The sequence below is a fragment of the Mustela nivalis genome (genome assembly GCF_964662115.1).
Source record: "Mustela nivalis genome assembly, chromosome: 7".
Lineage (NCBI taxonomy): Eukaryota > Metazoa > Chordata > Mammalia > Carnivora > Mustelidae > Mustela > Mustela nivalis.
Window position 1 is genome coordinate 134521547 of NC_139026.1, and position 24966 is coordinate 134546512.

The following is a 24966-nucleotide window of genomic DNA, read 5'->3' on the forward strand; positions in this document are numbered from 1 at the left end:
GTCCCAAGTCCCAAGTTGACATCTGTGCTTCAGAGTGTTCAGCCATAAACCAGACGTTCCTGTGACCACCTCCTCACCTTTGATTCATTTGCTAGCACAGCTCACAGAACTCAGGGTAACAGTTTACTGCTTACCAGTTTATTATGAAAGGACATGGTGAATATACAGATGGAAGAGATGCATAGAGGACAGTGGGAAGGGGTACAGACATCCCATGCCCTCTCTAGACATGCTGTTCTCCCAGCAACCACCACGTCTTTGACCCAGAAGCTCTCTTGACCCTCTACTTCTGAGATTTTTTTGAAAAAGATTTTATTTATTTATTTGACAGAGATCACAAGTAGGCAGAGAGAGAGGAGGAAGCAGGCTCCCCGCTGAGCAGAGAGCCCTATGTGGGGCTTGATCCCAGGACCCTGGGATCATGACCTGAGCCGAAGGCAGAGGCTTTAAGCCACTGAACCACCCAGGCGCCCCTACTTTTGAGATTTTTATGGAGGCTTCACTATATAGCCATGATGGATTAACTCCATTTCCAGCCCCTCTTCCCTCTCTGGAGAATGGGGGTGGGACTGAAAATTCCAAGCTTGTAATCATGGCTTGGTCTTTCTGGCAACCAGTCCTCACCTAGGAGTCATCAGAACAGAAGACACTCCTGTCACCCAGGAAATTCTAAGGGATTTAGAAGCAAAAACTGGGGCCAAAGACCAGATACGGGAACAAAAGGTGCTCTTACTGCTCTTATAACTTATGAAATTACAAGGATTTTAAGAGCTCTGTGCCAGGAACCAGGGACAGTGGTCAACATATATATTTTCTATTATTTCACACCAGTCTTATGTCTTCCTTTTTTTTTTTTTTTAAAGATTTTATTTATTTATTTAACAGAGAGAGAGATCACAAGTAGGCAGAGAGGCAGGCAGAGAGAGAGAGAGGAGGAAGCAGGCTCCCCGCTGAGCAGAGAGCCCCATGTGGGGCTCGATCCCAGAACCCCAGGACTCTGAGATCATGACCTGAGCCGAAGGCAGAGGCCTTAACCCACTGAGCCACCCAGGTGCCCCTTATGTCTTCCATTTTGAATGCTTATAAGGTCTTCTGCTCCAGTGTCTGAAATTTCATTGCTATAACTTAGTATCCAAAGGAAAGGTATTTACTACAATGATGCTGTGTAACAAATGACCCCAAAGCTCAATGCTCTATAAGCCTTTTTCTCTTACTCATGGGTCTCTGGGTAGGCTGTGCCCAGGCCAGTGTCATTATTTTTTTTTTTTTAAAGATTTTATTTATTTGTTTGACAGAGAGAAATCACAAGTAGGCAGAGAGGCAGGCAGAGAGAGAGAGAGGAGGAAGCAGGCTCCCTGCTGAGCAGAGAGCCCGATGCGGGACTCGATCCCAGGACCCTGAGATCATGACCTGAGCCGAAGGCAGCGGCTTAACCACTGAGCCACCCAGGTGCCCGGCCAGTGTCATTAAAAAGGTTTGTCAGAGCAAGGTTTTGGTTTGAGTTCAGTTCTCTTCCATGTGCCTCCTCTTCCTACCTGGACCAGCATGTGTAATGTCTACTAACCTTCTATAGACCAAAGCAAGTCATGTGGCCACGCCCAGTTTTGGAGTAAATTTATTCCAACCACTGTAGTGAGAACACTGCACTTTTACATGAGGAAGGGTGTGGAGTGGATTGGAAACAATAATGCAATCTACCTCAGTAGATTGTTCTTTCTTTGTGCTGGGCATTCGGCTCTCCCAGTCTACAAATTTATGACCTTCAGTGCTGAACATGTTCTTGGTTGATTTCCTTAATAATTTCTTTTCTAGTTCTCTGTTCATCTCTCTGGAGCTCCTATTATTTGGATATTGAACCACTAAACTAAACAAGTACTTGAAATTTATCGTCTCTCCTATTTTCCATATTTATCTTTTTACTGTTCTGTAAGATTTCTTCAACTTTGAACTTTTCTATTTAGTTTTTATTTCTACTCCCATTTTTTTTAATGCTTTAAATTATTCTTTTCTTTATAGTATACAGTAAGCCATATCCTTTAAAAATCTCTCTGGGGATACTAATGATAATACTTTTAAAGTTTTCTCTGTTTTTGTAGACTGTTGCCCTAAATACTTTTTCTCCAAATTGTTTGGGTCTATATATTTAAAAAGACTTTCCTCAGGGGGCGCCTGGGTGGCTCAGTGGTTAAGCCGCTGCCTTCGGCTCGGGTCATGATCTCAGGGTCCTGGGATCGAGTCCCGCATCGGGCTCTCTGCTCAGCAGGGAGCCTGCTTCTTCCTCTCTCTCTCTCTGCCTGCCTCTCTGCCTGCTTGTGATTTCTGTCAAATAAATAAATAAAATCTTAAAAAAAAAAAAAGACTTTCCTCAGGCATCCAGGAATCTTTGGTGGTTTGTTCATATTTGTAAGAGACTAAAAAGCTGATTAGAGGCTCTAAGTGGGGCTTAGATACAGTAGGGTTTCACTGAAGGGCTTTCTGTATAAGCTGTTTAAAGTTGGGGAACATCTGTGACCATCTTTGGATTTCTTTTTTTCTTTTTTTTTTTTTTTCCAGTAAGCTCTGCATCTGAGGTGAGGTTCGAACTCATGACCCAGAAATCAAGAATGCTCCACTGACTGAGCCAGCCAGATGCCCCATCTTTGGATATTTTTAAAGATCTCTTGAGATGGTTAAATTCCCGAGAACACTCTACTAATCTACTAATCTCTTGTCTAGAGGATTAGATTCTTCCTGTCTGCATTCTGGGAGCTGACAGAGTGTTGGGGTTAGAGGGCCGGGGGTCTTTTTGTCTTTTTTTTTTTTTTTTAAGCTTTTATTTATTTGTCAGAGAGAGAGAGAAAGAGAGAGAGCATAAGCAGGGGGAATAGCAGGCAGAAGGAGAAGGAGAAGCAGGCTCCCCACAGAGCAGGGAGCCTGATGCTGGGTTCCATCCCAGGACCCAAGGCTTATGACCCGAGCTGAAGGCAGACACTTAACTGACTGAACCACTCAGGTGTCTCACGGGCTGGGAGGTCTTGGCATTTGGTCTACGTGTTTGTTTAAAGCCCATTTTAGTAATATTTTTGTATTGGATGCCCAACAGAAATGGCAAATTCATTTGGGTATGTTGAGAGTATAACTAAGAGCCTATTTAGAAATAGGCTCTTAGTTAGAGCAGGGCATAAGGAAACCACGAGAAATAGTTTAGTACGATACCAGTTTGCTAGGGCTGCCACAACAAAGTACCATAGGCAAGGTGGCTAAAGCAGTAGTAAAGCAAATTTAGTAGTAAAGCAAATTTATTTTTTCACAGTCTGCAGTCTACAAGTCCAAGATCAGCATATGGACAGGGTGGTTTCTTTTGAGGTCTCTCTCCTTGGCTTATAGATGGCCATCTTTAACCTGCAACTTCACAGTCTTCCCTCTGTATCTGTCCTAATCTACTTTTTTTTTCTTTTTTTAAGATTTTATTTATTTATTTGACAGAGAGAGAGAGAGAGATCACAAGAAGGCAGAGCGGCAGGCAGAGAGAGAGGAAGGGAAGCAGGCTCCTGCTGAGCAGAGAGCCCGATGTGGAGTTTGATCCCAGCACCCTGGGATCATGACCTGAGCTGAAGGCAGAGGCTTTAACCCACTGAGCCACCCAGGCGCCCCCTAATCTACTTTTCTTATAAGGATGTAGTCATTTGGTACACGGCCCACACTAGTGGCCTCATTAAACTCAAGTATCTCTTTAAAAGACTTAAAATACACTTACAGTCTGAGGTACTGAAGGTTAGGACTTCAACATTTTGGGATGACACAGATCAGATCGTGTAACAGGTACCTTGGGAGGTTGTAACAGTGGGTCTCTGTTGCTACCCCCTAGGTCTCCAATGATGAGGGGAAGGGGCATTATCAGATGCCACAGACAGACTGGGACTGTGGAGACCATTAGTTTATACAAGAGGCAGCCAGCCGACCTGGACCCACCTGTGGGAATTGATATTCCAACCTCGGTTTCTTTCCCTTGGATCTCCTGAGATACTCCCAGCAGCGAAATCTAACTGGAAACGAGAGTCTAGGGGAGTGTGTTGATATAGTCAACACTGGTCAGCTTCCCAGGACATACAGCAGGCTGGAGAAGGGTGCCAAGGGATCTGGAGGGGCAAATGAAAGATCTACAGCACAGTCGGTACCTCTCCTTCTGGGCATGCTCCGTATCCTGTTTACCTACAAAGAGGAAAAACCTACGATATTTGGCAAGAGGGAGGGAGGGCATATTCAGAAGGGTGTGTGCAGTTGTGGGGGGGGGGCTCTAGTATTCTGCTTCTGATATGGAATTCAAGGAATTATTTTAACCCTTCCTTTTGACCGTTACTTTGAGATGTTTCTGGTCCCTACTCCTGACTGAACCTATTTGAGGACTTTTGTAGTGAAAACTGGATTTACTTTTAGCTATCTCCAAGACTCCCTGAGGATTTCATTTCCTATGTTTTTACTACTCACCCATTTGTTTTAAAAAATTTTTATTCAAATTCCAGGTAGCTAACATACAGCGTAGTATTAGTTTCTGCTGCACAAAGTAGTGATTCAGCATTCCCATTCATCACCTAGTACTCATCAGAGCAAGTGCCCTCCTTAATCCCCATCACCTGTTTCCCCATCTCCCCACCCATCTCCTTTCTGCTAACCAGCAGTGCGTTCTCTACAGTTTAGAGTCTGTTTCTTGGTCTATCTCCCTTTCCCCTTTGCTTGTTTGTTTTGTTTCTTAAATTCCACATATGAGTGAAATCATATGGCATTTGTCTTTGACTGAGTTATTTCAGCTAGTATAATACTCTCTAGTTTTATCCATATCATTGCAAGTGCCAAGATCTCATTCTTTTTGACGCTGAGTAATATTCCTACACACACACACACACACACACACACACACACACACACACAGGCGTGCGCATGCGCATGCCCCACTCCCCCACCTCTCGCATTCATCAATAAGTGGACACCTGAGCTGTTTCCATAATTTGGCTATTGTAAATGATGCTGCCATAAGCATAGGGGTGCATTAGCCCTTTAAATTAGTATTTTTGTATTCTTTGGGTATATACCTAATAGCACAATTGCTGGATCGTGGGATAGTTCTATTTTTAACTTTTTGAGGAACCTCTATACTGTTCTTCAGAGCTGTTGCACCAGATTGCATTCCTACCAACATATAAAAGGGTTCCCCTTTCTCCACATCCTCACCAACATGTTGTTTTTGTGTTGTGATTTAGCCATTCTGGCAGGTGTGAGGTGACATCTCTTTGTAGTTTTGATTTGCATTTCCCTGATGATGAACGATGTTGAGCATCTTTTCATGTGTCTGTTGGCCATCTGGATGTCTTCTTTAGAAAAATGTCTATTTGGGTCTTCTGCCCATTTTTAAATTGGATTATTTGTTTTAGGGTACTAAGTTGTATCAGTTCTTTATATATTTTGAATACTAACCTTTTATCAGATACATCATTTGCAAATATCTTTTCCCATTCAGTAGGTTGCCTTTTACTCTTGTTGATTGGTTTCTTTGCTGTGCAGGTTTTTATTATGATGCAGACCCATTAGTTTATCTTGTTTTTGTTGCCCTTGCCTCTGGGGACATATCTAGGAAAAGTTAGTACAATGGTCATCAAAGAGGATACTGCCGATGTTCTCTTCCAGGATTTGTATGGTTTCAGGACTCACATTTAGGTCTCTGTTCCATTTTTAGTTCATTTTTGTCTAGAATGTAAAAAGGTCCAGTCTCACTGCTTTGCATGGTGCTGTTCAGTGTTCCCAACACCATTTATTGAAGAGACTGTCCTTTTCCCAGTGATATACTTTCCTGCCTTGTTGAAGATTAGTTAACCATATGGTTGTGGGTTCATTCTGGGGTTTCTATTTTATTCCATTGATCTGTGTGTCCATTTTTGTGCCAGTACCAGTACATGTTTGATTGTAATATAATTTGAAATCCAGAGTCGTGATGCCTCCCACTTTGCTTTTCCTTTTCTTTTTTTTTTTTTTAAAGATTTTATTTATTTATTTGACAGAGAGAGAGATCACAAGTAGGCAGAGAGGCAGGCAGAGAGAGGAGGAAGCAGGCTCCCTGCTGAGCAGAGAGCCCGATGTGGGACTCGATCCCAGGACCTTGAGATCATGACCTGAGCCGAAGGCAGCGGCTTAACCCACTGAGCCACTCAGGTGCCCCTGCTTTTCCTTTTCAACACTGCTTTGGCTATTTGGGGTCTCCTGTAGTTCCATTCATATTTTAAGATTGTTTGTTTTAGCTCTATGAAAAATGCTTTTAATATTTTGATAGGGATTGTATTAAATGTGTAGCCTGCTTTGGGTAGTGTAGATATTTTAACAATATTTGTTCTTCCAAACAGTGAAGATGGAATATCTTTCCATTTCTTTCTTTCTTTTTTTTTTTTTTAAAGATTTTATTTATTTATTTGAGAGAGAAACAGTGAGAGAGAGCATGAGAGGCGAGAAGGTCAGAGGGAGAAGCAGACTCCCCATGGAGCCGGGAGCCCGATGCAGGACTCCGGGACCGTGACCTGAGCCGAAGGCAGTTGCTTAACCAACTGAGCCACCCAGGCGCCCTATCTTTCCATTTCTTTGGTCATCTTCAAATTAATCAGTTTTGTAGTTTTCAGAGTATAGGTCTTTTATCTCTTTGTTTAGGTTTATTTCTAGATATCTTTTTGTCTTTGGTGAAACCGTAAATGGAATTGATTCCTTAATTTCTCTTTCTGTTACTTCGTTATCGGTGTATAGAAATGCAACAGGGGGCTCCTGGGTGGCCCAGTTAGTTAAGCATCTGCCTTCAGCTCAGGTCACGATCCGGGGTCCTGGGATTCAGCCCCACTGGCTGCTCCCTGCTCAGCGGGGAGCCTGCTTTTTCCTCTCCCTCTTCCCTTGCCTGTGCTCTCTCTCTCTCAAATAAATAAAATCTTTCAAAAAAATTCATTTTTACTGCTTTTATACTAGCACTTTTGATCTCTCCTTTCCAATTAGGGTACCCTTTAATATTTCTTGCATGGCTCGTTTAGTCTGGAAATTCTTTATCTCTCATTCTATTTTGAATGATAGCCTTGCTGGATAGAGTAATCTATTTTTTTTTTTTTAAACATCACAAATAAGGTTTTTTATTTGTCACCATTAAATGTCTGAATTTTAAACAGATTCCTGGACTGGTAGCTCATATCCATCAGCTTGTTCAATTTGAGCACCTGTATCATCCCCAGTAGCTTTTCCAGAACTACTACCTTCATCATGAAGCTCCATGTGCTTTCCCAATTCAAACTTGGGCTTCTTCGGCGTTTTTTACTTTTTTAACGAAGACATCATGGAGTGGATAAACAGACTGACAACGTTTTTCTCTATCTTTTCCAATGCTGTCTGGAATCAATTTATTGACCACTACTTTCAAGTCATTTGTCTGAACCTCTTCAGTCATGATCTCCATCATCTTTTTCCGAATTTGGCGGACCTGTTGGTGCTGAGCATAAGAGGTCTTCTGAATCTGATTATTGTGTTTTCTAATAAAATCAACACAAAACAGATGAAGTAAATAACCATTGGTAGTCTTGACATCAACATGAGCTTCAATCATGGTCTGCCATTTTTTGACCATGGAGCACATTTTGTCCTGGATGAGATCCGTGCCATGGAAATTGGGCAGTTTTTGCCCTGAACATCCTCAGTAATTAGCTTGAATTTTCTAAATGCAACTTCATCATTCTGCAGATCAGCAAGGCTCACTTCAAAAACACGACCCTTGCAGCCATCAGATACAATTACGTTCCTTGAGTTCTTATGACTAATGTTTTTCCAATATTTCTTATATTGAACATAGCTGGTGCTTTCACCAAATCTTACTTAGAAAACAGATCAACCACTTTCTTCCTGGCTCCCTTTTTGCTGCCTTTTGTAAGGCGCTTGTTCTTCCCAACCACTAGGGCACTGCTCAGGGTGGATAGTTTTCTTGACTGCAGATTTTTCTCCGTTCAGCACTGGAATATAGCACACCACTCCCTTCTGGCTTGCCAAGTGTTTTTTGGGAAAATCTCTGGCTACCCATATGGGTTTTTCCTTGTAAGTTAATGACTTCTTTTGTTTTGTTGCTTTTAGGGTTTTGCAAATTTAATTACAGTATTTTTTTTTAAAAGATTTTATTTATTTATTTGACAGAGACCACAAGCAGCAGAGAGGCAGAGAGAGAGGCAGGCAGCGAGAGAGGGAGAAGCAGGCTCCCCGCTGAGCAGAGAGCCCGATGCGGGGCTCGATCCCAGGACCCTGAGATCATGACCTGAACCAAAGGCAGAGGCTTAACCCACTGAGCCACCCAGGTGCCCCTAATTACAGTATTTTTAAAAAAAGATTTTATTTATGACAGACAGAGATAGTGAGAAAGGGAACACAAGCAAGGTGGGGGAGCTGGAGAGGGAGAGGGAGGCTCTCCGCTGAGCATGGAGCCTGATATGAGGCTCAATTCCCAGGACCCTGGGATCATGACCTGAGCCGAAGGCAGATGCTTAACCGACTAAGCCACCCAGGCACCCCATAATTACAGTATTCCTTAATGTGGGGCTCCTTTTATTGATTTTTTAAAAAGATTTTATTTTTTCATTTGACAGAGAGAGAGATCACAAGTAGGCAGAGAGGCAGGCAGAAGGAGAGGGGGGAAGCAGGCTCCCTGCTGAGCAGAGAGTTCCATATGGGACTTGATTCCAGGATCCCAAGACCAAGGCAGAGGCTTAACCCACTAAGCCACCCAGGCACCCCCTTTTATTGATTTTTTTTTTAATTCTTTTTTTTTTTTTTAAAGATTTTATTTATTTTATTTGACAGAGAGAGAGATCACAAGTAGGTAGAGAGGTAGGCAGAGACAGAGGGGGAAGCAGGCTCCCTGCTGAGCAGAGAGCCCGATGCGGGACTCAATCCCAGGACACTGAGATCATGACCTGAGCCGAAGGCAGTGGCTTAATCCACTGAGCCACCCAGGCGCCCCCCCCCCTTTTATTGATTTTGATGGGAGTTCTCATTGCCTTCTGTATCTGGATGTCTGTTTTCCTCTCCAGATTAAGAAATTTTTCAGTTATTATTTCTTCAAATAAATTTCTTGTCCCCTTTTCTCTTTTTCTTTCTTTTTTTTTTTTTTTAAGATTTTATTTATTTATTTGACAGAGAGAGAGATATCACAAGTAGGTGGAGTGGCAGGCAGAGAGAGAGAGGCAGGCAGCGAGAGAGGGAGAAGCAAGCTCCCTGCTGAGCACAGAGCCGGATGCGGGGCTCGATCCCAGGACCCTGGGATCATCACCTGAGTCAAAGGCAGAGGCTTTAACCCTCTGAGCCACCCAGCGCCCCTCCTTTTCTCTTTTTCTTCTGGGGATCCTATAATACAAATATTATTACATTTGGTGGAGTCAATCAATGAGTTTCCCAACTCTATTTTCATTTTGCATAATTCTCTCTTTTTGTTCAGCTTCCTTGCTTTCCACTGCTTTGTCTTCTAGGTCATTAATTCATTCCTCTGCTTCTTCCAGCCTTTTAGAAGCACATTTCTAATCTCATGGATTGCACTCTTCATCTCTGATTCTTTTTTAACTTTTCTCTATGGTAAGGATCACACTGATGCCTTCTATTCTTCTCTCAAGCCCAGTGAGTATCCTTATGACTATTGTTTTAAATTCTAATGGGCATGTTATTTTTATCTATTTTGTTTAGATCTTTGGCGGCAGCCTTACCTTGTTTACATCTGGGATAGATTTCTCTGACTTCTCATTTTGTCTAAGTCACGGCCTTCTTGTCTGTGTTCCAGTTTAGGTCTCCTGCTCCTGACAGTAATGGCCTTATGAAGATGTCCCATAGTGTCCACAGCCTGGTCCTTCAGGGAGTGTCTCTGGTGTGTGTTGTGTGCACTCTGCTGTTGTATTGTTTTGGCTGCTTTGTCCTTGAGACCAGTCATCTGCAGAGGCTCTTTGCCTGCTGTGGGCAGTGTTTGGTACCATGTGGTGAGTTTTAACTAGGTGGGCTTCGGTCTGCTTGTAAAATGAGCCTCCACTGGAACTGACGTCCTGCAAAACTCTGGTCGGGAGATGTGGCATAGGCTGGGCTTTGTTCTGGTCTGTGGAGGCGGGGGGGCCCACAGTGGGACTCAGGCAAGCGTGACTGAGAAGGGTGGTTCCACCAGAGTGCAAGGGGAAGGTGCTTGGTGTAAGCAAGTTACGTAGTCAATATTGGTGCCACAGTGCTTCCTGCGGGGGCTCGGCTCTGTGTATATGCTGGGCCGGGGGTGGGGGAAATGGCACTAGGTGGCTCCTCTGTCCCTGGAGAGGTGTCTCCATGAACTCTGCCTCTCAGGGACAGCTCCAAGGAGAGGGGGTGTTCTCCCCACCATGTGCCCCGGCGCTCTTCAGATTGTTCTTTTCAAGCTCTCTGCTCCTGGGGTTGTTTGTCTTCCCTCGAGGAGCAGCACAGTGCCTTTGGGCTCTATCCCAATCAATCCTGCTGACTGGAAAACTCCAGGCTTTACGGCCTCCTAGTTGCAAGAACTCATGAAATTCAGCCCCTCTTGTTTTCCAAGCGAGTGGCTATGGGGAAAACTTCTCCTTGTGCAATCTAGTGTGCTCCTCTCTCTTGCCCTTCTCCGTGACCACAGCTCCCGCCCCTCCACAGCAACCAGGATCCATTTTCTCTCCTAAACCTTGTCTCCATACTTCCTAGCTTCTTTGATGTGGCTTCTTTTCTCCCTTTAGTTGTGTAGTTGGTCTGTTCGTCTTCAGGTCTATTTCTGGGGTATTTAGGATGATTTGATAGTTATGTAGTTGTTCACGGGACAAGGTAAGATTAGGGTCCTCCTACTCTGTCACCATCTTCCTTTGTCTCTGACTACTCACTCACTCACCGCTGGGTAATGAATTATAGTGAAGTTGAATCTTAGTATGTAAATATAATTAATAGAAGGATATTGACAGATAATATACTTGAAGTATTACATTTATTAAGCACAAATAAATTATTTATTTTTAAGGATCAGGTTGTTTCTTGTAATGATGCATGTGTTTTAAACAAATTCTTTTAAGATGTAAACAATCACATGTTTTATTAAAATTGAATAAACTGTTAAAATTGCTATAGCATATCACAACTTAAGCTCTCCAGTATAATTTTAAGCAAATATATATCATAAAGAAAGAACCAGAAGCAGTCAAGGCAGCAAGACTGACTTGCTGTAAGACTGTTTCATAGTAAAGTAAGCTAAAGCCTCTATCCTTTTTATTCCTCATTCCCTAAAGGAGTTACACTACCAAGTGAAGGAATTTCCCAGCCGCAGTTTTGAGGCCACAAATGCAAGCTTAAATGATTGCTCTTGAGACTTCCACTTTTGTAGGCAATCATGTCCACATAAATTACAAAAAAACCGTATGATTTTGTTATTTTAACACCAAAATGAATGGTGGACTGAAATCAACATGTGAAAGAAAGGCTCAAAGCTTGTTCCTCTTTTAACAGAGTAGTGTCATTCTAGTTTTACTGATGCATTAATTTTCATAAAGTGCAGCAACAAAATAAATAAAGTGAAAAAAGTTTTGAAGATTTATATACAACTCTGAGATTAAGATAAATTACTGACTGTGTTCTTGCGAGACTTTTAACTCTGGAAGCTCATTGATCCAAGTAACATAATGATTCTTTTTCCCCCTTAAATCAATCTGCTATGAAGGAGTATATGACAGCTTATAAAACAAGATTAGATTAAAAGGTTAATTTATGTGCTATAGACTAAATCCAGATACGGTCAGGTGCTGAGCATTATTTCTGGCTTCAAAATAGGAAGTATCTGTCTCACCATCTGGTTGGGGTATGAAAGGCATAGTTTGATGTTGCAGATTTTCCCAGTCCACATCACTGAAGAGAGGATGACATCTCAGCTCTTGGGAAAAATATAAAACAAAATAGATTATTATGACACCATTACCTAAGTAAGTACTGCTTCACACATATGTCTGTCTCTCTGCAACCATGTATTACATATTGGCACACATTGTCATTTTGTCTAACACTTGACACATGACAGGTGCTTGGTCTGTATTTGTCAAATGAGTGAATGAATGGTTTGCCTTATCTTTCTTCTCCGTACTCTCTCCTAGATGTCATGATGTCATGGTTGTATCTCATTACCTTAGGTCTCTCCCCTAGAGAGTAAGTTGTACAAGCACATGGATTTTAGTCTGGTTCATCCCTAGGGTACCTCCAGCACCACAGCAACATTGCCTGGCACCTAGAAGTCACTCTATAGGATTTGTTAAATAAATAAGTAAACTGTTAATCTTATTAGAGGGAACACCTAGAAGCTGATACAAGTGACACATTACTAAATCTTATTTTTCTAAATACCTTACACCACATAGAAATGCATTTGGGGACATAACTCCTTCTTTGTGTCTTTGTATACTTCATTACAAAAAGGATTTTAGGGCAGCTGACATTAAACCCAATTTGAATCTAAATTAAAGCCAATGAGTTCTTCTAGTTTCAAAATTGGAGTTTAAAATACGCCTGCATTGGTAAAAACTATTGAAGGGTCATAAATATATCAGATTTATCTTATTTGAAACAATCTAGCAACTGATACATTTCTTAGTCAACAGTGGTATCAGAAATGAAGCAGTAAGATATTTCAGAAGAGAGTTTTTATAAAAAAATTTCCTCTGTTGGTCAATGAATAACTTTATCAGGCTTTGAAAAAACCCAAGACACTGACAAGATAAGATTGCTTTAAGGTACCTGTTTGAGATTAAAAGAATTAATGAATATTAATTCAGTGAATGAATATCCTAACCTGATATACTGAATTTTAATGCAGAATAAGGACAAATATATCAATGCATATTTAGCGGCAAAAGTAAACTGAAGAAATGTTTAACCAACTTAGCAGTCAGATTGTTTGTAGTATTGTATTAGTACTTGGTATCATTATTACCATTCTTTTTTTTTTTTTAAGATTTTATTTATTTATTTGACAGACAAGATCACAAGCAGGCAGAGAGGCAGGCAGAGAGAGAGGAGGAAGCAGGCTCCTGCTGAGCGGAGAGCCCGATGCGGGCCTCAATCCCAGGACCCTGGGACCATGACCTGAGCCGAAGGCAGAGGCTTTAACCCACTGAGCTACCCAGGCGCCTTATTACCATTCATCTTAAACAAATCAAGGATAAGAGTTTGTTAACACAAAACCTTACCTTTCATTCCAGCTCTCTTTGCATTATCAATAGTTAAAAGTATTTCTACTGCATTTTGAGCATTATCAGATAACTTTTCTTCACCTTCAGGCCAAGGGATATCTATAAATACAAATAGCTTGTTAATCATTGTTCAAATATTACACAGAGATAAATACATCTATCTTAATAGAAAAAGAATCACCTCTTTTCAGAATATTCTGGAATACTTGTTGTGGTGTTTCATCATTGAAAGGAGGAATTCCTGTTAGAAACTCAAACAAGCAAACTCCAAGTGCCCACCAGTCTACTGCAGGACCTGGAATTTAAGAAGGAGTAGTTGAACTTGTAAGCATTTTGTACAAATATTTCATCAACTAAAATGTTAATATATGGATATTTGGGCGCAGTCAAGGCATTCATTTCCTAAGGTTTTCTTCTAGCTCCATAAGGTGCAAAACCCCAAATTATCTTTATTTCCGTAACATGGCAATTACTTTCCTTCTCTATTCTCCAAGAAGTTTAGATTAGTAATTATCACTAATTACTGGGTGTAGCTCAGTGGGTTAAGTTGCTGCCTTTGGCCTGGATCATGATCTCAGGGTCCTGGGATCAAGCCCCGAATCGGGCTTTCTGCTCGCCAGGGAGCCTGCTTCCCCCTCTCTCTCTGCCTGCCTCTCTGCTTGTGATCTCTCTCTCTCTGTGTCAAATAAAGAAATAAAGTCCTTAGAAAAACACAGCTAGTCAAAGAAAAGTTAAAGCTATCTTTCCTTTGTTACTCACTAATGACCTCTGGTATTCTGGATATTTACTTGTTCTAAATCCTAAAACACAACAAAGAAATACATTTAATCTTAAGATTACTCTCTAGGGACGCCTGGGTGGCTCAGTCAGTTAAGCAGCTAGCTGCCTTCGGCTCAGGTCATGATCGCGGGGTCCTGGGATGGAGCCCCATATCAGGCTCCCTGCTCAGTGGAGAGCCTGCTTCTCCCTCTCCCTCTACCTGCCACTCCCCTTGCTTGTGCTCTCTCTCTCTGTCAAATAAATAAATAAAATCTTAAAAAAAAAAGATTACTCTCTAAAATAGAATACTTGTCAATTTCAAATGGAGGAGGATAATAACATTTAGATGATTTTGTACTCCACTAATTTCACATGGGTATGAGATGAAGTAGAATATTTATACTATTTGGAGGACAAGGGAAAACCTTAAAAACAGTGTTTTAATGTTCCCTTACTCCTTTCAAAAACAGAGAAGGGCAAATTAGTTTAACAAAAAATATTCACTTAAACTGGCTGGAGAAGGTAATTAAGAGGTAAATCTTAATAAATACGTAAAACTGATTTCTAAATAAGATCTTTACTGGAGGCATCATCTATATGCAAAGATGTTTCAATCAATTATTTTAAACATGACCTTATAATCTGTTTTTTTATATGTTTGCTTAGTTCTATGAAAAAGTATTTCCTAAGCAAAGCTTAATTTTAGCCAAAAAAATATTAACTTCAATATAAACTTAAAATAGGGATTCTAGTTTAGTACTAAATGTGTTTGAAAATTACTCTCTAAAATGAATTTCATGGGATGCCTGGGTGGTTCCATCAGTTAAACTTCCGCCTTTGCCTCAGGTCATGATCCCAGCAGCCCCAGGCTGGCTTCCCTGCTCAGCCCGGAGTCTGTTTCTCCCTCTCCCTTTGCCCCTCTCCCCTGCTCGTGCTCTCTCTGCTTGCTCTCTCTCTCTCAAGTAAATTAAAAAAAAAATCGAATAAAAAAATAAACTGCTATAAAATCAATTTCACAAAATTTATCACTATGGTTAAGTAACTGCCACCAGTTTATTTTATTTTTTTTTAAGATTTTACTTATTTATTTGACAGAGATCACAAGTAGGCAGAGAGCAGGTAGAGAGAGAGGAGGAAGCAGGCTCCCTGCTGAGCAGAGAGCCCCATTCGGGGCTCCATCCCGGGACCCTGGGATCATGACCTGAGCCAAAGGCAGAGGCTTTAACCCACTGAGCCACCCAGGCGTCCCTACACCATTCCATTTTAAAACAAGTAGGAAAGCACTGTAGAATCTGCCATTAGGAAAACAATCGCATGCATTTACAGTGTGTCTTCATTGTAAGCCATGTAATTCCATCTTCCCTAAGGAACAGAATATAAATAGTCTATACATTACTATTTTTTAATAATCACTATAAAAAAACCCACACAAACCACCTCAGTTAGTAGGTCTTTTAAGGAGCACTGAGAAAGAATAGATAGTGAGTGTAACCAAATAACAGAAAAGTAGGGGAGAAGTCAGGAAAAAACATCCATCTTCATTATTTTACTCAGGTTAGAAATTAGAACCCTTTTCCCAGCTCAGCCAAAATATACTCATGTCAAAAACTTCCATGATTTCTCCATGGATATGTCACACATACCCATATATTTGAGTCAAAGTCTAATAAGATCACATATGATGATAAATTGTAGGAATTATAATACATGCCATTAGCCAGAAAAATAGAACAAACTTGTTTTACACTATCGGTTTTCTAATACAAAACCCCCATCTGTAATTTTTCCATTGGTACTGTTATGCCTTTTTGTTTTCAAACAATAATGGGATTAAATGAGTAGGAAAATTTAAGCCCTTTTGTTGGTGCTAATATTAATATTTTTTATTAAGCCTGTTTTCTGGGTTGCAATAAAAAGGCTGTATCTTTACGCTCTGACACTTGAAACGTTATTTTAAAAATGCTACTGCCTACATGTGTTTTCATAGAGAACATTCTCTCTGGATGTCCTCCTGCTTAGAAGACAGAATACATTTGGTATTTCATAAGATGAAAGGGAAAAATTTTTTTCATGCAATGTGATCTAGTTATACTTTGACCAGTTTAATTTGCTTTGCCGTATTACTTTATTTTTTATTTTATTTTATTTTTTTTAAAGATTTTATTTATTTATTTGACAGAGAGAAATCACAAGTAGACGGAGAGGCAGGCAGAGAGAGAGAGAGGGAAGCAGGCTCCCTGCTGAGCAGAGAGCCCGATGCGGGACTCGATCCCAGGACCCCGAGATCATGACGGGAGCGCAAGGCAGCGGCCCAACCCACTGAGCCACCCAACCCACTGAGCCACCCAGGCGCCCCTGCCATATTACTTTATAGAGAAGCTCACTCACCGGAAGGCAGAAATCCTGCACAGTAAGAAAAGAGTAGTTAGGTACATTGTATTAAAATCATGAGTTCATTCTCACATCATTCATCCAACTAGATCCTAAATATTATGCAAGACACAAGGGTCACAAAGATAAAGAAGAAAGAGAGCTTTCTTCCAGAAGAAAACAAACTACTCAAGGAGGGACAAAACAGATAATTTCGACACAATGTTAAGAGAAAAGAAGTAAAAACAGCCTAAAAAGCCATGGGAAACTCTGGCCAGAGTTCCTAAGTAATTGGCAGTGGGGGAGGGGGGAGACCATGGAGGGCTCAGAGAAGTCTTAGCTGTCTGCAGCAAGATCTTTAGAAACAGAGAGGTGAATGTAAGAAACAAAGTTGTTACAGAGACTGCCCTTGAGGCCTGGGATTTGGGAAAGAAGTATAAAGCAGTGATTTTTCTTTTTCAGTTATAAATTGCTTTGTACTGGGCTCAGTGGGTTAAGTGTCTGCCTCTTGATCTCAGCTCAGGTCTGGATCTCAAAGTCGTGAGTTCAAGACCTGCGTTGGGTTCCAAGCTGGGTGTGGAACCTACTTTAAAAAAAAATAGCTTTGTATTATTTGTTGTTTTAAGAATGGTGTATCAAATATTTTATAGAAAATGGAAGTCACTAGATAGCTGAGATAACTAGATGTCCCATTAAAATAGAGGCAAGATCCTAAAAAGCAAATCTTTATACTTGAAGCTTACTTTTATACTGTATCCTAAGCAGAGAAAACATATGTTATAGGAAATGAGCTAACAAACCTGTGACTTAGCAACAGAGACACTGTACAAAAATCAGTTAAGTGCTCAGAGGAACTTAGTTGCTTTGGCTGATAAAGGGGAATTTGAAATGTGTCTCAACACATTTAGAGATTATTAACAGTTTTTAGTGAGTGCTACCAAGGAATCCTTCTGGATTCTCTCATCTTGAGAAATTTTCTTAAGCTTTTATAGTGGAGACAAATATAATAACATAGGTAAAATGACATATGCTACTTGAACAACTGCTTCTCCATAACTGACCAATGGATGCTCTGTGAAAAAGGTAACATTTGAACTGATGATGAGATGAGAAGAAATTTAATGGGAAGAGGATTGGGTTCTGGCTTTTTTCAACTAAGGCAAAATACTTGCACAAAATAAGGAAAACCTAAAAATAAATGTGTCTAAGAAGTGGAATGGGAACATAAGACCTATAAAGGGATTCTTTAAATCTGCCTATGCCTCAATCGTAGACCTCCCAGACTCCAGAACTATGTGTGCGAAATACATTTTTGTTCTTTATAAAAGAAATAGAGATTCCTTGAGAGACAAGGCTGGTATAAGAGCTGAGAGCCTCCGATGCCGTGATCAGTAATCTGGATTTTATTTTGCAGGTAGGAAGGAGCCAACATGGTTTTCAAGGAGAGTAGATGGACTGACCACTTTATGTTTTAAGAGGGAAAGTCTGGTGGCAGTGATTAGAGACAAGAGGATGAAGTTGATGGCCCAGGAAGAAAGCTAGTAAACTATGAAAGGGAAAGAGGACATTCTTACAGAGGATAGTGGCAGAGATGAAAAGATGAGAAGAAATTCTGCAGGGACAGAACCGACTGGATTTAAATGCTTAAAGGTAGGGGCAATGTCTGTGTCATCACAAAGATGGCAGATTTGAGAGAGTGAACGGAGGAAGAGCAAGCCGGACCCGTCCCATTTTGACATACAGCACTGAATAACCAGTGAAATGCTGAGTAGGTGCTTTCCCCATGTGTATGCAGCCTAGAGAAAGTCAGGAGTAGAGGCAGGTCTCTGGGGAGTATTGACAAGGGTCTGACGGCTGAAGTCATGGGAGAGATGACATTGACTGGAAGCGGGGGTAGGGAAAAAAGGGAAAGGGCAGGATCATGAAGAATCTCCATATACTGAAGAGCTAAGGAGGCGGCAACAGAGGTAAAAGGAAGGAAGGAGACTGAGAAGAGGCTGGTAGATGTGACAAGAATGACAGCATTGATGACTGTTAATAAAAAAGTGCAAGTTAGGGGCACCTGGCTGGCTCTGTTAATAGAGTGTATGACTCTTGATCTTAGGGTTGTGAGTTTGAGCCCGATGTTGAGTGTAGAGATTACTTACAAATAGAAATTTTGAAAAAAAGAAAGTGTCAGTTAAATAGTTGGGATAACAATCAGATTGCCAGGGCAAAAATAATTAGGCAAAGGAAAGAGTCAACCTTTGAGAAGTTAGGTGGTAGGGAAAGACAAGGGTGGAAGCCTATTTGCAGGCTAAAGAGAAAAGGCAGCATAGAAATAAAAATAGAAGAGGCGTGTGTGTGTGTGTGTGTGCGTGCGCGTGTGTGGGATGGAGGGGTGGGGAGAAGATGAGACAGTTGGATCACGGGAAGGAGCCCCAAGAATAGGGAAGTACCTGACAAGATCAAGAAGATGACCACATTATGGACTGAATTATGTCTGCCTGAAAAGACATGTTCGAGTCTTAACCCTGAGGTCCTCTGAGTGTGCCATTTGGAAATATGGTCCCTGCAGAGATCACAAGGGAGTAGGGTGGGTCCCTAATCCAATATGGCTGGTGTCCTTATAAAACACAGCCACAGTGACCATGGAGCCAGGGGGAATGCAACATGTTGGTTAGAGTGAGGCCCCTGCAAGCCAAGGGTTGCTCGCAAACCAGCAGAAGCTGGAAGGGCAAGGTCGTTGCCCTACACATTTCAGAGGGAGCATGGTCCTGTCAACACCTTGGTGCCAGACTTCCGGCTTCCAGAACTGTCAGGCAATCAATTCCTGTTGCTTTGAACCATCCAGTTTGTGGCACTTGATGATGTAGCCCTAAGAGACCAATCCAGTTCACTGCAGACGGCAGGAGGGGAAAATTCTTCAGAGAGAGAAAGGGGAATAAAGAGGCTAGGTAGAAATGCCATCCTGGGGCACCTGGGTGGCTCAGTGGGTTAAGTCGCTGCCTTCGGCTCAGGTCATGATCTCAGAGTCCTGGGATCGAGTCCCGCATCGGGCTCTCTGCTCAGCAGAGAGCCTGCTTCCCTCTCTCTCTCTCTCTGCCTGCCTCTCCATCTACTTGTGATTTCTCTCTGTCAAATAAATAAATAAAATCTTTAAAAAGAAAAAAAAAAGAAATGCCATCCTGGTCTTCCTCTGCTGCATCCCGAAGATGGCTCACTTCTGGCTTGACCTTTGTGGTGAGGGGATAAGTGAGGGTAAGCTCTAAACAGGAATGCGCTGCTGCAGACTGAACAGAAGTTCTTGTTCAACTTTGTATTCCCAAGCCAAAGCTGGTGAGATGTTTTGAACTAAGATAGCAGAGCCACTGGATGGTGGGGCTGCTCGGGGTCACTGAGAGTGAGCAGGAATGCAAAGGACAAATGGCTGCATGTCTTCTTTTACCATAAGAAATGCCATATTTATGAGAAAAACAGTATCACATGAGTTCCTTTTCTTTTACTCTCTATAGGTAATCCAAATACCAAAGTAATTTAGAATAATTTTACCTCAAAAGAAAATGTAGTGATAGAGAACACTTCAGAAACTCAAAGACATGGAAGCCTTACCATGGGCCCTGGCCAGTAAGAGCTCAGGTGCGAGGTAGTCCGGTGTTCCAAGAATCCGCCCATCATCCATGGGGGCCGCCCCTCGCCTCACACTCTTCGGAGTTCGATATGGAGTTCCTGATTTGACCTGTTTCGGGGTCTGCTAATTAAAAATAGTTTACAATAAATATCTTCTTTCCTCTTCCAGTGAACAGAAATGCTAAAAACAAAATCAAAGCTAGGCTGCTGGGCATAAAAGACCTACGCAAATTCCTGATCGGTTTTGAAAACGGACTCATGACTAATATTTCGAACAGTCTTGATATCTGGTGAAATGAAATAGCTTAGATAAGACCAATTATTTCAGTAACATCTAGATATGCAAGAATGAAAGAAGAAATCCGTAAGGAAAATTTCTTTCTCAATAGCATGGACTAATGTGAACTTCAGAATGGTCACTAAGGGATGATGTTGTGGCTTACAAATGATTGAATTATTGGGACAACACATCAGCTGGTACTAAATATAAATAACTTCTTGTGCTAATTGGTATTTAAGTTTTAAAAATATTCTGTGGTTGGGGCGCCTGGGTCGCTCAGTGGGTTAAGCCTCTGCCTTCGGCTCAGGTCATGATCCCAGGGTCCTGGTGTTGAGCCCCGCATCGGGCTCTCTGCTCAGTGAGGAGCCTGCTTCCTCCTCTCTCTCTCTGCCTGCCTCTCTGCCTACTGTGATCCTCCTCTGTCTGTCAAATTAAAAAAAAGAAAATCTTTAAAAATATTCTGTGGTCTTACAAGGATTCTGTGAGACAAGCAGAACAGGTGTAAGCATATTCTACAGAGAGATAAGAAACAGGCTCTGAAGAAAAGGGACTTCTACGTCACTCAGCATCTTCTGAATAGAAAATCCCAACTCTTGTGACCCTAAATCAGGGTTTGTACTTTCAATTTTATGTTGCCTCTCCAAAAAAAAAGGGAAAAAAATGAAACTTTGGGTTTATTAAGATAAAGGTTTAGAAAATAAAAACAATATAAGATTTGAAATATCTATTTTCCAACTATTTTCTATAAAGAAAAGAGATAATCTATGAAAGTCCTTAGAAGGGATTAAAGATAGAGTTAACTTTAATATTGTATTTTAGAGTTGCTATTTTCAAGTGAAAATATGTCACTGTAAATATGTAAATATGTGACTGAAAATATGTGAAAGACTAGGGTTCCCTGGGTGGCTCAGTCAGTTAAGTGGCTGCCTTCAGCTCAGGTCATGAACCTGGGATCCTAAGATCAAGCCCTGAATTGGGCTCCCTACTCAGTGGGGAATCTGTTCCTCCTCTCCCTCTGCCTCTCCCTGCTGCTTGTACATGCATGTGCTCTCCCAAATAAATAAATAAAATCTTAAAAAAAGAAAAAATATGTGCAAGTCTAGAGCGCAAATGAAGAAGGTGCTATAGTTAAAAATAATAAATTGCTACCAGTTTTACCTTTCAGCAGCAAAACCTCCAACAATCCAAAGATTCCCAACCAGCAGAACAGAACATCTCAGATAGTCTAGGTAAGAGATAAGTACCTAGCCTTTATAGTTTTCTGTCATAAAATCAACAACAAAGTGTTAGAAAGGGGTGCTTGGGTGGCTCAGTGGGTTAAGTGTCTGCCTTCGGCTCAGGTCATGATCCCAGGGTCCTAGGATCGAGCTCCGCATGGGTTCCCTGCTCAATGAGGAGCCTGGTTCTCCCTCTCTCACACCGCTGCTTGTGCTCATTCTCTCTCTCTCAGTGTCAAATAAATCAGCTTTTTAAAAAAACAAAACCAAACAAAGTGTTAAAAAGTTGGAACATACCTGATATGGCTTATAGGATGCTCCTTTTTGATTAGGGGTTATAGCCATGGGATATGAACCGCTATAAACGCAGGAAATATCCATTGCATCTAAAGAGGCAATGCTCATTTTGGATGGTTCTGAGTTATTGGATGCATTGATATGGCTGTTAAAACTTCGAAAAGCTACAGCATTTCTTTTAGATAAGGTTAATGTTTTCAGCACCTCTGAAGATGGAGCTAACATTTTTTGGCCACTATCTTGGACAGCAAGATTCTCATCGCCTTTTGGCAAGGTATTTTCTTGCCAGCTGGGTGATATGGTAAGTAGGTCTTCAATGTTTGATTCTTCAAAAGAGGATTCTTTGATGCTTTTATCTGGATCCAAGGACTGCCTTTCTAATGAACTCTCCATGATAGAAATTCCAGGAAAAGATGAATCGGAGTCCATACACATACTTTTAGAAGCTCTCTCGTCATCGGAACATAGAAAACTCGAACTTAGGAGGTCTTTCTTATTATTCTTGTCACAATCCTCATCCAGTTCACATAGAAGGTTTTTTGCTATCATTGGGATAGGTGATTTTTCTGGGGTTTGTGGTTTATCAGTGGAAGAATTGACCATGTTCTCCTTATCAGCACAGTCACCTTGCTGACCTCCACACTCTGATAGCTTCAGGTCTTGGACTTCCATTGTTATGCCTGTCCTTTGGTTTATATAACCATCGTTCATTTCATTTCTAGACTTATGCTCTATACAGTTTTTTTTATTCTGTATGATGGTCTGACAAGGACTAGAGTCAACTAACTCAAAAGTTCTTTTAAAACTTCTTTTTTCAAGGTGCTCTGCAGTCCTATCACCAGGATCTACAGCCCACTGATCTGACTGGTGAAAACCAGACTGTGCTGGGTCAGTGGCCACATGAATATTATTTATATCCAGTTCTCTTGCTTGCCAAGAAACTTCCTTGGGGAGGCATTTTTTGGCCAGGTTTACACAAGAGCTTCCAGTCTCAGGAATGGTACTGCTCTTATGAATGGGAGAAAGGGCTAACTCAAGATCCTTTTTATTGAAACCTTGGGTCTCGATGGCATTGGTTGATTTTGTACATGAAGGCTTTTCTATTATATTCCAACTCATCATTGTAGAGCCCGGTGCATTGTCACTTTCCTGAGAGGGAGGAAAAAACACTTTTTTTAGTGTATAACGCTGAGATTCTTAAACCTTTTAAAACCTCTGTTGACTTAGGTTGAATAAATGACCCCATAAACTACTATGCTACCTAGTCCCACTTTCCCCTGGAACAAAAGAACAATAACAGAGAATTAAAGAGCAATATAAACAATTAAAGCGTGTTTTTATATATATTTTAAGTGAAACACTAGTCTAGAATTCAAATAAACTAGTCTTTAATATATCTTTTCATTATTTAATATGTATCTGTATAATATGTATTTGATATCCTAGAATACATATTTGATACACATTCTTTAAATAGGACAAATTAATAGGCAACATTTTCAGGCAAAATCAAGGGTAAGGCTATATTATGTTTATCTCTGCTTTGCAGTAGGGGTATAGAAGATTCTGTTTTGAATTACGAAATGCACAGGACTTAAAATATAGTTAAAGGAAAATTACAGACAAAGATTTTGTTAATATAAACAGGTATCACCTTGTATAAGTATAATAAAACCAAATCGATAAAGATGAAGCTAAATTAATCATAATTTAGAGTTAAAACTCCAAAATAATAGGAATTAAAATCCACTGTCAACAAGATGAAATGATGCATTAATGACAAAACTTTTTTTTTTTTTTTTAAGATTTATTTATTTATTTGACAGAAAGGGACACAGTGAGAGAGGGAACACAAGCAGGGGGACTAGGAGAGGGAAAGCAGGCTTTCCCCGCTGAGCAGGGAGCCCGATATGGGGTTGGATCCCAGGATGCTGGGATCATGACCTGAGCCGCAGGCAGACGCTTAATGGCTGAGCCACCCAGGCGCCCCCAAAACACTTTTCTTAAAATCTGTTTGAATTCCAACTATCTGCAGGTGCTTTTCTGTGATCAGAGCTTTTTACCGAGTATCAAAAATTGGTACATGGTAGGGGCGCCTGGGTGGCTCAGTGGGTTAAGCCGCTGCCTTCGGCTCAGGTCATGATCTCAGAGTCCTGGGATCGAGTCCCGCATCGGGCTCTCTGCTCAGCGGAGAGCCTGCTTCCCTCTCTCTTTTCTGCCTGCCTCTCCATCTACTTGTGATTTCTCTCTGTCAAATAAATAAATAAAATCCTTAAAAAAAAAAATTGGTACATGGTAATCAGGGTTTTTACAACATTACTCAGTAAGAGTGTGTCTTCAATAAACTCTAACCCTGCCTGTTTTTGGTATGTGAAAATCAAACTTTATTAACTTACTTAGTAATAATAAGGAATGCTTATTCATGAATAACAATAACAACAATCCCTAAATTACAACTCATAGGTCTACAGACAGAGATCATTCAGGGATAACGCCAGGGTTTAGAGGGTCGGGTCCATTCTCACTCCCTCATCATAACTTGAGGAGCACCACTATAATGCAATCATTGCATTCCGCCTGGATACAGAAGTAGTAGGGGAAGGTAAGGGTGTGTGTGGTTTGAAATATTATACAATATGCTTTCTTGAACAAGAAGGAGATGAAATAACAGTATTAGGAAAGGAAATCTGTTTATCATGTAGCATGTATTACCTGTAGAGCAGCCTATAAGAGAAGGAAAAAAGATCGAGAAACACTGCCTTGACTAAAAAATAATCTGACCTTACTTCTAGAACACAAATATCCAACAATGAAGAAAATCATATTACTGATAATAAGGAGTAAATACAATCCAAATTATTCACTTGAACAGAAGGTTTATTCTTTGTGTATTACCATTATTCTAACCTAACATTATTTTATCTGCACTCTATGAAGGAAACTTCATAATTTAAAACCTCAGTTCAAGGGCACCTGGGTGGCTCAGTGGGTTAAGCCTCTGCCTTCGGCTCAGGTCATGATCTCAGGATTCTGGGATCCAGCTCCACACTAGGCTCTCTACTCAGCAGGCAGCCTGCTTTCCCCCCTCTCTGCGGGCCTCTGCCTACTTGTGATCGCTCTCTCTGTCAAATAAATAAATAGATTTTTTAAAAAATAATAATAATAAAATAAAACTTCTGTTCCTCTCACCTGTAATACTTAC

General features: G+C 40.9%; 2 protein-coding genes and 1 pseudogene across 6 annotated transcripts in view; 1 reads left to right on the top strand and 2 right to left on the bottom strand.

The window, feature by feature from the left end:
* The window catches only part of ACBD5 (acyl-CoA binding domain containing 5), a gene marked incomplete at its 3' end in the record, with an annotated part of 91912 nt that overhangs the window by 45486 nt on the left and 21460 nt on the right, over nt 1-24966 (top strand). The gene's annotated exons all lie outside the window — the stretch shown is intronic.
* LOC309868690 (small ribosomal subunit protein eS1 pseudogene) lies at nt 7018-8025 on the bottom strand (annotated as a pseudogene). Its single transcript has one exon. The product of its transcript is annotated as a small ribosomal subunit protein eS1 pseudogene (transcript).
* MASTL (microtubule associated serine/threonine kinase like) overlaps nt 10969-24966 on the bottom strand; it is a gene marked incomplete at its 5' end in the record, with an annotated part of 35474 nt that continues 21476 nt past the window's right edge. Inside the window, 6 exons of one of the 4 annotated variants that reach the window (XM_082740874.1) lie at nt 10969-11923; nt 13230-13331; nt 13414-13527; nt 16380-16394; nt 19953-20091; nt 21765-22913. In XM_082740874.1, coding sequence (XP_082597000.1) covers nt 11766-11923; nt 13230-13331; nt 13414-13527; nt 16380-16394; nt 19953-20091; nt 21765-22913 — 1677 coding nt within the window. In that variant the 3' untranslated portion in view covers nt 10969-11765. Of the gene's footprint in view, nt 11924-13229; nt 13332-13413; nt 13528-16379; nt 16395-19952; nt 20095-21764; nt 22914-24966 lie in introns of all 4 variants that reach the window. The other 3 variants (XM_082740873.1, XM_082740875.1, XM_082740876.1) reach the window with 3 other exon arrangements.